The 12,310-nt window shown below is 39.1% G+C and overlaps 1 protein-coding gene across 4 annotated transcripts in view; it reads left to right on the top strand.

Annotated features, from left to right (window-relative positions):
- Positions 1-12,310, top strand: part of ISA1 (isoamylase 1) — a 99,493-nt gene that overhangs the window by 25,903 nt on the left and 61,280 nt on the right. For all 4 annotated transcript variants that reach the window (XR_014349756.1, XM_028222979.2, XM_082903705.1 and 1 more), the window contains 3 exons: positions 802-943; positions 1,057-1,164; positions 3,331-3,416. Coding sequence is in view for 3 of the 4 variants with exons in the window: in XM_028222979.2 (XP_028078780.2) it covers positions 802-943; positions 1,057-1,164; positions 3,331-3,416 (336 nt within the window). In the remaining variant the exon portion in view is untranslated. The remainder of the gene's footprint in view (positions 1-801; positions 944-1,056; positions 1,165-3,330; positions 3,417-12,310) is intronic.

Raw genomic sequence — 12,310 nt, forward strand, 5'->3', positions numbered from 1 at the left:
TCAGTGTTGAAAAATGAAAAAAAAAAAAAAAAAAAAACAAAAACAAAAACAAAAACAAAAAAGAAGAAGCAAGAGCATGAACACGAACCAGATAAGTGAAAAAGGAAGAAAAAAGCTCCCTGCTTTGATACCAAGTTAGATTTAGAGAGAAGAAATAGGAACAAAATAGAAGATGATGAGAAGGTCGAGAGAGAATGATGTGAGATAAAAGATGAAAGAGTAACTTAGGGTTCTCTCGTTCATTTCATCATATTTATATTTATAATGCTCAAAGTACAAAAATACCCATAAGGGAAATACGACATAACATAACATAACATAACATAAAAACATTCTTAGATATATTGTTTTCACTGGAATAAAATAGAATAGAATGATAATTGCATTAGAATATCATTCCCATGTTTGATTGATTAAAAAAATAATGAAAAATGCATTGCAGATGGAGTCATCATTAACCATTGTAAGAGAATGATCATTTCATAGAGGAGCCTAAGGAATGACATTCCATTCCATCTTATTCCAGTGAACCAAATAAAACATTAGAGGTTTGGGATCCATTAACATATTTTTTATAACTACGCATGATAAAATGCTTTACCTATACAGGGTATCTTGATAAAATTGGTGTATGCGAATGGATGTAATCCTAAATTACTTTATCGTCATTATCTGCTTGAAAAATTAATAATCAGAAGAAGCAAAGGAAGACCGACAACTTTATGGACATAGAAAAGACTTGGAAGGAGCATATTGGCATTGCATAGTAATATTTATCTTACGAACATATTTATTGGCCAGGGTGAATTTTTGGGGATATTCAACAATCAATTATTTTTCACCAATGATAAGATATTCATCTGCTGGAAAACGTGATTGTGGCAGCGGTGCAATCAATGAATTCAAGCTTCTTGTTAAAGAAGCACATAAACGAGGAATCGAGGTGATGACTTTATTATGTTTTTTGATAAATAACATTTAACAGCTTGTTTCAACATGCTATTGAATGGTCGGTGAGTTTTCCCTCTAATATAAATAAATATATATTTTTAACAGGTGATCATGGATGTTGTTTTCAATCACACTGCTGAAGGGAATGAGAAAGGTCCCACCTTGTCATTTAGAGGTGTTGATAACAGTGTCTTTTATATGCTTGCGCCTAAGGTATTACTATAGAAATGGTTTTTATTTTTTATTATTTAAGGCTTTTGGAAGAATCATCTGATTTCCGAAAGTTTCCATACATATCCGGAGTTTCTATCTATGACATGTTTGTGTTTCAATTGCCTTTAAGTGCATGTTTGGTATGAAGGAATGGAATGAAGTGTGAATGAAATACAAGGTTGAATGGAATGGAATGTTCATTCTCATTCCATTGTTTGGTTGACAACATGGAGTGACATAAGAATAGAATGATAATTCTCATTCTCATGTTTGGTTATGCATTTAAATTAATAGAATGGAATATATTTTAGTTATTTATTTTTTAACAAGCTAGTAACAAACAAGTTAAAAAATCATATAGATCATGATAGTTGTGGAAGTAATGGTGTGAATAGTGATATTGGTGGCGGCATCGGTGGTGGTGGTAAGCTAGTGTTGTGGTGGTTGTGGCAGTGGCAGTGTTGGATGTAGCATTGGCGGCGGCGACGGTGCTGGTGGTGGGTAGCGGTAGTAGATTGGCGGTTATCGCGATAGTGGTGGTGGTTGTCTGGTTTTTATAGAAATGGTAGTAGTGGTGGTAAGGTAATGGTTGTGGCGGTGGTGGCGGCGATGGTGGTGGTATAAGGTAGAAGTCGTAGAGTGGTGGTTCTCACGAAAATGGTGGTGGTAGTGTGGTTTTTGTGAAAGTAGCAGTAGTGTTGGTAAGGTAATGGTTGTAGTGACAGAGCAATGGTGGTGGTAAGAGCAGTGGCAGTAGGGTAGTGGTTCTAGTGATGGTGGGGATAGTGGTTGTAGAGGTGGAGGTGGTGGTTGTGGCTGTGGTAGTTGTGGTGGTGGTGGCGAAGATGGTGGTAGTAGGGTAGTGGTGGCATGGTGATGTGGTGGTTATAGAGGTAGTGGTAGTGGTTGTAGTAGTGGTGGTCATGGTGGTGATGCAATGGTTGTGGTAGTGATGTGGTGGTTGTAGCAGCGGTGGTGACGGTGATAATGTGGTGGTGGCAATAGGGTGGTGGTTGTGGCGATGATCGTAGTAGTAATGGTGGTGGCGGCGGTGGTGGAAGGGGTGGTAGCAAAAGGGAATGGTGGTGTAGCTAATTGATAATATTTTATGTGATTCTATGATGGAATGGAATGGTTAATCCTTAAGTTGGAGGAAGGAATTGGCATTCCCACATTTTGTTGGAATAGCCATTTCATTGGAATGACTATTCATACTTAGATAAGACTTATCAAACATGGGACACGGAATGCAAAGCTAGAATGGCATTTCATGTTAGTCCATTCCATCGTTCAAACGTGCTCTAAGTTCCTGTACATAGACATGTTTATTGTCTTGACTAGTGAAAGAAGTTTAAGAAGGGGGATATGTACTTCTATATAGGCTAATGTTTTGATCTTTTAGCATTTAGTTGATTAATGAAAGGAACACTGGATTCCTGTTTCTTATCAGTGAAACAAATAGATATTTTTGTTCAAAATTTCTTATCAATGAATTTTTTGTGTTTCCATTGCCTTCAAATTCCTTAAATATAAAGGGTTTATTTTCTTGACGAGGGGTCTGAAGTTTAAGAAAGGGAATTGTTGCTTCTCCTCAGGTTAATATATGATCTTTTAATGAAGGGAAACTTGTGAAGTTTGTTCTAAGGTTCCATTGTCACTCATGTAGATCTTGATTATCTCTGTTGGAGAAGACTTTGATGCTTGGACTGTATTTTTTTTTTCTCTCTGGAAATGATGACTGGTGATTATTTATTTTCTACCATGGACAAGAGACTTCATGAGGTATAAACTTCACTACTTTTGTTGTGGTTGATATGAGAGAGAACATCAGATTAGCCCGTCATCAGCACATTGTATTCCAGTGGATGAATCAATTCTCTAATAATTTGACTTTACCAGTTCTGATCTGTAACCAATATCGTTACCTGGTGTTGGTTTAGTGCGGACTATAGGGTAAATTATTTGGGCATCTAGTCTGTCAAGTCCATGTTTTAAACAATATATCCAAGTATTAAGATCTCTTTTCATTTCCTTTCTTTTCTTTTCTCTTTTCTTTTTTCTTTTTTTATTTTCTTCTTTTTATTTTTCTTTTTTATTTTTTTTGAAATATTCCCTGAAAGTTATAACCATTGACAAGTAACTAACTCTTACTTCATGGTTTTTCAGGGAGAGTTTTATAATTATTCAGGCTGTGGAAACACCTTCAATTGCAGCCATCCTGTTGTACGTCAATTTATATTGGACTGCTTAAGGTAGATTAACCACAGACATTAACCATGACTAATTCTTTTTATCAGTTGTTATTGCTATAATGTGAGTGCTAGTTTATTCAATCTGGGGAAAAGTATCTGATAAGTTCTATGATGTAATAAAATTTGGAGTGTAATTTTGTTTTAGGTTGCTTAGTTGGCCTTTAGCCTATAAATAGGAGGTTTGGGCCTTTAGTAGTTAGTTTATGATATTTTGAAGATCGTATTTTTTAGCTTAGTGCTCTTTGTCCCTAATTTGGGCAAATTTCTTTCCCTAATAAAATTCATTTCTTAAATTGGTTTCATCATTCTGTGAGTTTTTTTTGGGAAATATTGAAATGGTAATTCTTATCTGTTGATTTTTGATCCCCAATTTGATAAGAAGGAATTACGTTATCTATGAAGCACTGAAACTATACGGTAATGATTTGGCGATGCAAAAAACCTAAAAAATAGCATACAGGTATAGTAATATGTCCGTAACAAATATATATATTTTATAATTTTTAGGTATTAGTTTAAGAATCAATAGCCATTTTACTTTTAAATTTTACTTGGTCCTATAAAAATTTCATTTCAATATCAAGTTTAAATTGATTACAATGCCCCTATGCTTTTTTCCCAGTCATAGTTAGCGTTACATGCAAAAGTATTGTATGATTTTTTTTTTTTTTTTTTGGGCTTGTATTGTTGAAATCTGATTTTAGTATCGTTATATTTTCTTATTTATCCTTACTTTCTATAAAGTATAGATACAAATATGGGACACGTGTACAAAACATTAAGGAAATGCCAATTTGATAAATTTTGAAAAAGTAACATGCACTACTTTAATCTCACTATTTTCTTCTCTCTAAGGAGTTAGCAAAGTATAGAAAAATTATTCTTGTATTAGCACAACAATTGTACTCTAGTGTCATGCGAGAATGATTACAATCTCAATTTCATAATAGTTCGGATACATGATCTAGATTATGTGAAAGTATCTAATACCTATCGGTTAAAAAAAAAAAAAAAATTATGGTTGGTCTTTACTTTCTAATATCGCCATATTTTCTTATTTATCCTTTCTATAAAGTATAGATCTGCAAGTAGCTGAGGATTAGTATCCAATATGGATACAATATGAATATGACTTCTTTCTAGAAGTGTCCATTCTTCATTCATAGTATGTGATACAATTATTAATGTGAGTGTGATAATCTAAAAAGTAACTAACATGTAAATCATGTGATGGGTTTTGTATTTTGATAAAATGCAAATTTTTTGTTCAGTAGTCTCAACGCTCTAGGCATATTACACATTGTAATAACATGCAATACACATTCCATTTGGCTATACAAGTTTTTGGAGTTGCATGAATTAGATTGTGTTTGTTTTCTAAGTTGTTGTAAAGTTATATTTGTAGTAATTCTTTGAGTCTATAAATTGACTAGTCTACACATCTGCCTACTTTCTCTCCTCTAGAGCTCCTGTGATGCAACCTCAAGAAAATGTATCAAACTACAAAATTATTTTTGGTTCTGCATGGCAAGGTGTCACATATTAACTCATTGGGGATGCAAGTTCTACACCAAGCACCTTGCAAGTGCATATGGTTGTGAGCAGTAAGACAGGTAGGGTAAATCTCTATCGCGTCTCCTAGGTTGGTCCTTGGGCATAATGCAAAGGGATACGCAATACTAATCATGGAGTCGGCTTTTTGGGAGGATGACAAGTGCCCAATCCGTGACAGTAGTATTAGAGCCAGCCTAGGAGCACTATGATGGGGACGGTACATGGAACTTACGCCAAGCACCTTCAATGTATGGGGTCTGCACTAAGGTTTGTGTCCGTGAAGGGTGAGTTTCCTATGGGTAAGGAAACATACAAGGTCTGCACCAAGGGTGGTGTCTGCGAGGGGCGGGTTTCCCAATGGAGAGGGAAACAAACAACGAAGGTAGCCAGGATAATGTCACCCTAACGAGGGCATTAGGGATTGGCGGTTGTAGCATATTACGTACTTGCTCATTGGGGATGCAAGTTCTACGCCAAGCACCTTGCAAGCGCATATGGTTGTGAACAGCAAGGTAGGCATGGTAGATCCCTATCGTATTTCCTGGGTTGGTCCTTGGGCATAATGCCCAGGGGTATGCAGTACCACTGCTGGATTTGGCTTCTCAGGAGGATGAAGAAGCACCCTGTGTTGTCTGTCTTCACCACAAATTGCTAGCGCAACAAATAGTGGCTCCACAATTGAAGGCAATGTACCATGGCCAGAAGCCCTTTTTCATGTGCGGTGTACTTCCGTTCCGCATCACTTAACTTGCAACTCTCATATGCCACCGAATGCCCCTCCTGTAGCAAAACTCCTCTAAGTGCAAAATCTAAGGCATATGTTTGCACTTCAAAAGGCTTGGAAACATTTGGTAGAACCAAGACTGGATCTTTAGACAAAGCTTGTTTCAAGTTGTCAAAGGATTGCTAACATTCCGCAGTCTAAGCCCACCCTCTGCTCTTCTTCAGCAACTCTGTCAAAGGAGTAGCAATCTTCGAGTAACTCTTCACAAAACACCGATAATTGTTGGCCAACTCCAAGAATGATCTCAACTCTGACACTCCTGAAGGTGGCTAGCACTTCTGAATTGCCGTAACTAGGGGTGCAACTCGGGCGGGCTCAACCCGAGCAACCCGAGCCCAGCCCGAGTTTTTTTAGGGCTTGGGCAACTATATCTTGCAATCTGGACGGGCTTGGGCAAAATTTTGATGCCCGAATTGCAATTCGGGCCGGGCTTGGGCAGAACCAATGGCCAACCCGAGCAACCCGAACCCGAATTGAATTTAATATATTATATAAATTATATAATATATAATATATAATATATATATATATATAATTTAATAAATTATATAATATATATAAATTAAGTAAAAGAGTTAGTCTTAATTTTTATTTTTTAATTTTTTTTTAGTTAGGCCTCGTTTGGGAACAGGCTAATTTAGTAACTTTTTGGCTATTTGGCTAAAAAAGTAGGTAAAAAAAACTTATATGTTTGGGATGACTTTTTGGCTAATTACGAAAAGATGTGCAAAAAGTAGAGAGAAAAGAGAATCTTTGACTTTTTGGTATGAGTTGTTGGCTTTTTGGCTAAAAAAGTAACTTTTTGACTTTTTAGCTAAAAAGGTAAGTCCCCAAACGGGGCCTTAGTCTTCTATTAAGTAAAAGAGTTAGTCTTAATTTTTATTTTTTATTTTTTTTTTGTTAGTCTTCTACCATTAGATTAGCATCTTTTATGTCTACCCTTAGATCTACCTACAGGTTTCTGGACTCGGGCAATTCGGGTAATTCGGGCAATTCGGGCTAACCCGAGCTCAAAATACAAAGCTCGGGCCGGGCTTGGGCAGCAGTGCTCGGGTTCATGGTCGGGCTTGGGCGGGCTTGGGCACTGCCAAATACAATTCGGGTCGGGCTTGGGCAGACTCCCAACCCGACCGAACCCGCCCGAGTTGCACCCCTAGCCATAACTCTGTCTTGTTCCATCCGAATGCTCTCTTGCTTAACAACATTCCCCAAGAATTTGATGGTGTCTTGGGCAAATGAGCACTTCTCCAACTTCACAAACAGTTGGTTCTCTCTTAGTTTCTAAAACACTTGCTTCAAATGTTGTACATGCTCCTCCAATGTGGAGCTGTATACCACAATGTCATAAACCACCACAAACTTGTCCAAGTACTCCTGAAATACTTCATTCATCAAAGTACAAAAGGTTGTAGGGACATTAGTCAAACCAAAAAGCATTACAAGAAATTCAAAAGATCCATACCAAGTGACACACGACGTCTTTGACTCATCACCATCCTTGATCTGCACTTGGTAGTAGCCCGACTGCAAGTCTAGCTTGTAGAAGTACCTTGTGCTCAACTGATCAAAAGAGTCTGCAATGAGAGGAATGGGGTATTTGTTCTTGGCGGAAAGATTGGGTTTGTCTTTAGAGAGACTCTAGTTGGATCAAGGCAATGAATTTGGTGGCTTAACCGATCTATGACATTGCAAAGTCAGTTCCTATCAAAGTTTGCTCATTGGAGGGGCGAACCCATTTCACGGCAGTGCCTATGGATGACTTTCAAGCAATCCTAGGACTAGAGTTCCTGAGGGACACCATGACAGCAATGATGCCTTATAATAACTCTATGTGTATAATCGGTGTTAAGTGTTATGATTGTTAGTGTTATGTGAGGGTAGTTTGGTACTTACGTGTTTGTGTTTATTAGTATAAATACATATGCTTATGATATAAACCCTATGATTGAGTAATAATATTTCAGCAGCCGTATTATCATTCTCTCTCTCTCTCTCTCTCTCTCTCTCTCTCGATTCCACTATTCTTTTTCATCTTAATCTATGAAGCCAACATGGTATAAAGAGCCTCCTCTTCCTCCTTGAAGGTTTTCTTTCCCAGTGTCTCCTTCTCTTTTCCCTCTGCTTTCGTTGTAAACAGTTCGGGAAAAAAAAATAAAAAAAATAAAAAAAATTCCCCATGCTTGAAATTTGATGGGTAGACCCTATGATTTTATTTTAATTTTGTATTCGTTGTTTGGTTGTTTTTCGATTTTTGGTTGATTTTCAGGAAAAATGAATGATTTTTTGGAATAACCTGCTCTAGCCTTTTTTGGTTGATTTTTCCCTTTCTTCCTCCTCTTTGGGAGCCGACTAGCCTGGTGCAAGGGTGTGGGGGCCCTGTTTTGATGTTTTCTTGAGGTTCCTGTGTGTTTCTTCATGTTTGAGAGCCTATAAGCCTTTTGCTTGCACTTGCTGATTTGTTCTAGAGTGGCTGTTGATGTGGACTTGCTCTATTTGGTGAGTTTCTGTCTTTAGTGGGTTGTTTTCTGATTGGTTGGATACCTTGCTCTATTTTCCTATAGTTGAGGGCGCGAGTTAGACCTCTAAGGGTCTTGAGGGGAGTGGATTAAGTCGTCGTGTGATTCTTAGTGATAATCCCTCTTTTCAAATTTAGTCATATTAAGGTTGATGGTACCAACTACTTGATTTTGTCCCACTCATATAGTCTTGCTATCGTTGCTGGTCGTTTGATTGGATGTATTGCTGTTACCCTTAAGCAACCTAATGATGACGGTGATTTGCGTACTCAATGGATTTCAGAGAATGCTTTGGTTATGACTTGGTTGATCAATTCCATGCATCCTACTCTAGTTGGACTTTTATTTTATGGGACACTGCTCATAAGATTTGGACAGTGGTGGCACATATGTATTCTGAAAAAGGTAATGATGCACAAGCCTATGAGTTGCCAAAGAAGATTCGGGGCTTAAATTAGAAGGATCGATCACTTGCCCTATATTATGCTGAGTTGAGTAGCTTGTGGCAAGAATTAGATTATTACCAGAGCTTCTTGGTTATTTGTTCTAAGGATGCCTCTTTGTTTTAGCAAACTGTTGAGAAGGAGCATGTTTATGACTTCCTCATTGGTACCAGAGACTTGTGGGAAGATTGATATATCTATCCCACACTTGTCTAGATATTGCTCATGTAATCAGGTCGGGATGGTGAGTCAGTTTATGCTTGAGCCTCGTGCAACACATTTGGATGCAGTGTATCACATTTTGAGGTATCTTAAATTAGCCCTGAGAAAAGGGGTTTTGTTGATAAGTTCCTTTTAGCTTTGCAAGTAAAAAGGGGATGAAACAGAATGAGCCGGCATGGTTGGCAACTTTGACAATGGAGGAGTTCCTACGATCAGGGCCAATTCCCAAGCCTATACAAAAAGTCTTGAAGGAGTTCAATAATGTTATGCAAGAACAACTCCCCAAACACCTCCCGCCCAGGAGAGGCGTAGACCATGGCATAGGGTTGGTGCTAGATGCCAAACCACCGGCACGAGCACCTTATAGGATGGCCATTCTTGAGCTTCAAGAGTTAAGGAAGCAACTAATAGAGTCGACTGATGCTGGCTTCATAAGGCCTTCCAAAGCACCATTTGTGGCACTTGTGCTATTCCAAAAGAAGCACGACGAGAGTCTAAGGTTGTGCATAGACTACTGGGCACTCAACGAGATAACTATCAAGAGCAAGTACCCTATTCCTCTTATTGCAGACTATTTTGATTAGTTGAGCACAAGAAGATACTTCTCAAAGTTTGACTTGCAGTCGGGCTACTACCAAGTGCGGATCAAGGATGGTGATGAGTCAAAGATAACGTGTGTCATTCAGTATGGATCTTTTGAATTTCTTGTCATGCCTTTTGGTTTGACTAATACCCCTGCTACCTTTTGTACTTTGATGAATGAAGTATTTCAGGAGTATTGGGACAAGTTCGTGGTGGTTTATCTTGATGACATTATGGTATATAGCTCCACGTTGGAAGAGCATGTGTAGCATTTAAAGCAAGTGTTTCAGAAGCTGAGGGAGAACTAATTTTTTGTGAAGTTAGAGAAGTGCTCATTTGCCCGAGACATCATTAAATTCTTGGGGCATGTTGTTGACCAAGGGAGCATTTGGATAGACCATGACAAAATCAAGGCAATCTAAGAGTGGTAGCCATCTTCAGGAGTGTTAGAGTTGAGATCATTCTTGGGGTCAACCAACAATTATAGGTGTTTTGTGGAGGGCTACTCGAAGATTTCTACCTGTTTGATAGAGTTGCTGAAGAAGAGCAAGGGGTGGGCTTGGACTAAGTGTCAGCAAGCCTTTGACAACTTCAAACAAGCCATGTCTAAAGATCTAGTCTTGGCTCTACCAGATGTTTCCAAGCCTTTTGAAGTGCTAACTAATGCCTCAAATTTTGCACTTGGAGGAGTTTTGCTGCAGGAGGGGCATCCAGTGCCATATGAGAGTCGTAAGCTAAGTGATGCGGAACGGAGGTACACCACACATGAAAAGGAGCTTCTAGTTGTGGAGCATTGTCTTCGAGTGTGGAGGCACTATTTGTTGGGCCAACAGTTTGTGGTGAAGACAGACAACAAAGTGGTGAGCCACTTCTTGACACAACCTAAGGTCAACACGAGGCAAGCCAGGTGGCAAGAAAAACTAGTAGAGTTTGATATGTCCTTGGAGTATAAGGCAGGGGCCACCAACCATGTTGTAGATGCATTGAGCCGGAGGGCCGAGCTTGCCTCATGTCAACGTGTTTTTACCATTTCAACACCTACAACGAGGATGTAAAACAACATCTAGACTCACCTAGACAAGGATCCCATTGCAAGAAATATTTTCAACCTTGTCAAGGAGCGCAAAACTTGTCAGTTTTAGGTACGAAATGGGTTGCTCATGACAACATGCAATCGTGTCTTTGTACATAAGGCTGCCGGATTGAGAAAGATGCTCTTGATAGAGTGTCATGACACTAAGTGGGCAGGACATCCGGGGTGTGAGAGGACCTTAGCTTTGTAGGAGCACAGGTATTATTGGCCAAAAATGCGTGATGATGTTGAAGACTATGCACACTTGACTCACATGCCAACAGGACAAGCCAAAGCACCGTAAATAGGGGGGGGGGGGATTGCTTGAGCCTCTACCAGTTCCATCAAGGCCATAGGAGAGTGTATCCTTAGACTTCATCACCAACCTGCCCAAGGTGGGAGATATTGGGACAATTCTTTCCATTGTTGACATATTCTCCAAGTATGCTTGTAGTCAAGTATTTTGCAGCGGAGGTGATAACTCGACTCTTCTTCAAATATGTGGTCAAGTATTAGGGCTTGCCAAAGAGCATTGTAAGTGACCGAGACATGCATTTTACTAGTGCATTTTGGACAAAACTTTTCAAGCTTCTAGGTTCATGACTCGACATGTCTTCTAGTTATCACCTGGAGATAGATGGCCAGACTAAGCTGTTCAATTGCATGTTGGAGGAGTATTTGTGTCATTTTGTCAATGCCAATCAACGCAACTGGGTGTAACTCCTTGACGTCGCTCAATTATGCTTCAATGCCCAAAAGAGCAGCTCCACAAGCAGGAGTGCTTTTAAAATTGTTAATGGCCAACAACCACTGTTGCTCCACACATTGGAGGGACCTTACACTGGGAAGTCACTAAGAGCCTTTCAATTTGCTAGAGATTGGCAAAAGGATGTCGACCTTATTCATGGCTACTTGAACAAATCAGCTAGCAAGATGAAGAAGTGGGCAGATAAACATAGAATATTAGAATTTAAGGCGGGAGACCAGGTGCTTGTCAAACTCCTACCTCAACAATGCAAGTTCATGCAAGGGCGGGACAGGAGACTTGTTCGCAAGTATAAGAGGCCTGCCCAAATTGTAAGAAGATTGTTGGAATTAGGAAATAGTGATATTATAATTATGTTAGTGTTGGAATTGGGAAATAGTGATATTGTAATTATGGTAGCGAGTATAAAATCTGTGATTATGTCAATCACAGATTTAATACCTTTTTTATCGTCGTTTCCTGTTTTGTAATATTGTTTCATTATAAATACAAGGCTTTACCTCATTCATAGTTAAGCCAAAACAATTCTTTTCATCCTTTTTGGTATCAGAGCCAAAACACAGAAACTCTAGACCATCCCCTCCTCTCTGTTGGCCCTTGTTCTTCACTGCCCAGCAGTTTGTTCATCTTCTTTCTTCTTCCTCCAGTAGCCGACAAACCTCCTATCCTCTCTAGACCACCCAATACCCTAACCCACCGCTCCTAGACCACCCAAAACCACTTACCCACCCTCCTATACCCCTCGGCATGACCGTATTACACCTGTTGAGGGCCTTATGCTACCGACCCGGCGTCATCTTGGCCTAGAGTACTTCGACACCCTCTTTAGGGTGGTCTGAACCCTTTTTCTCTCTTTTACAGGGTATAGTGCTGATGCTTGAAGCACTTTTCTGAACCTCTTTTTGCCTTTTTTTTTTTGTGGGCTACCAAGTTTATTCGGTAGCATTTAGCTGTT

This window comes from Camellia sinensis, chromosome 13 (assembly GCF_055761805.1).
Source record: "Camellia sinensis isolate YWXY chromosome 13, ASM5576180v1, whole genome shotgun sequence".
Taxonomy (NCBI): Eukaryota; Viridiplantae; Streptophyta; class Magnoliopsida; order Ericales; family Theaceae; genus Camellia; species Camellia sinensis.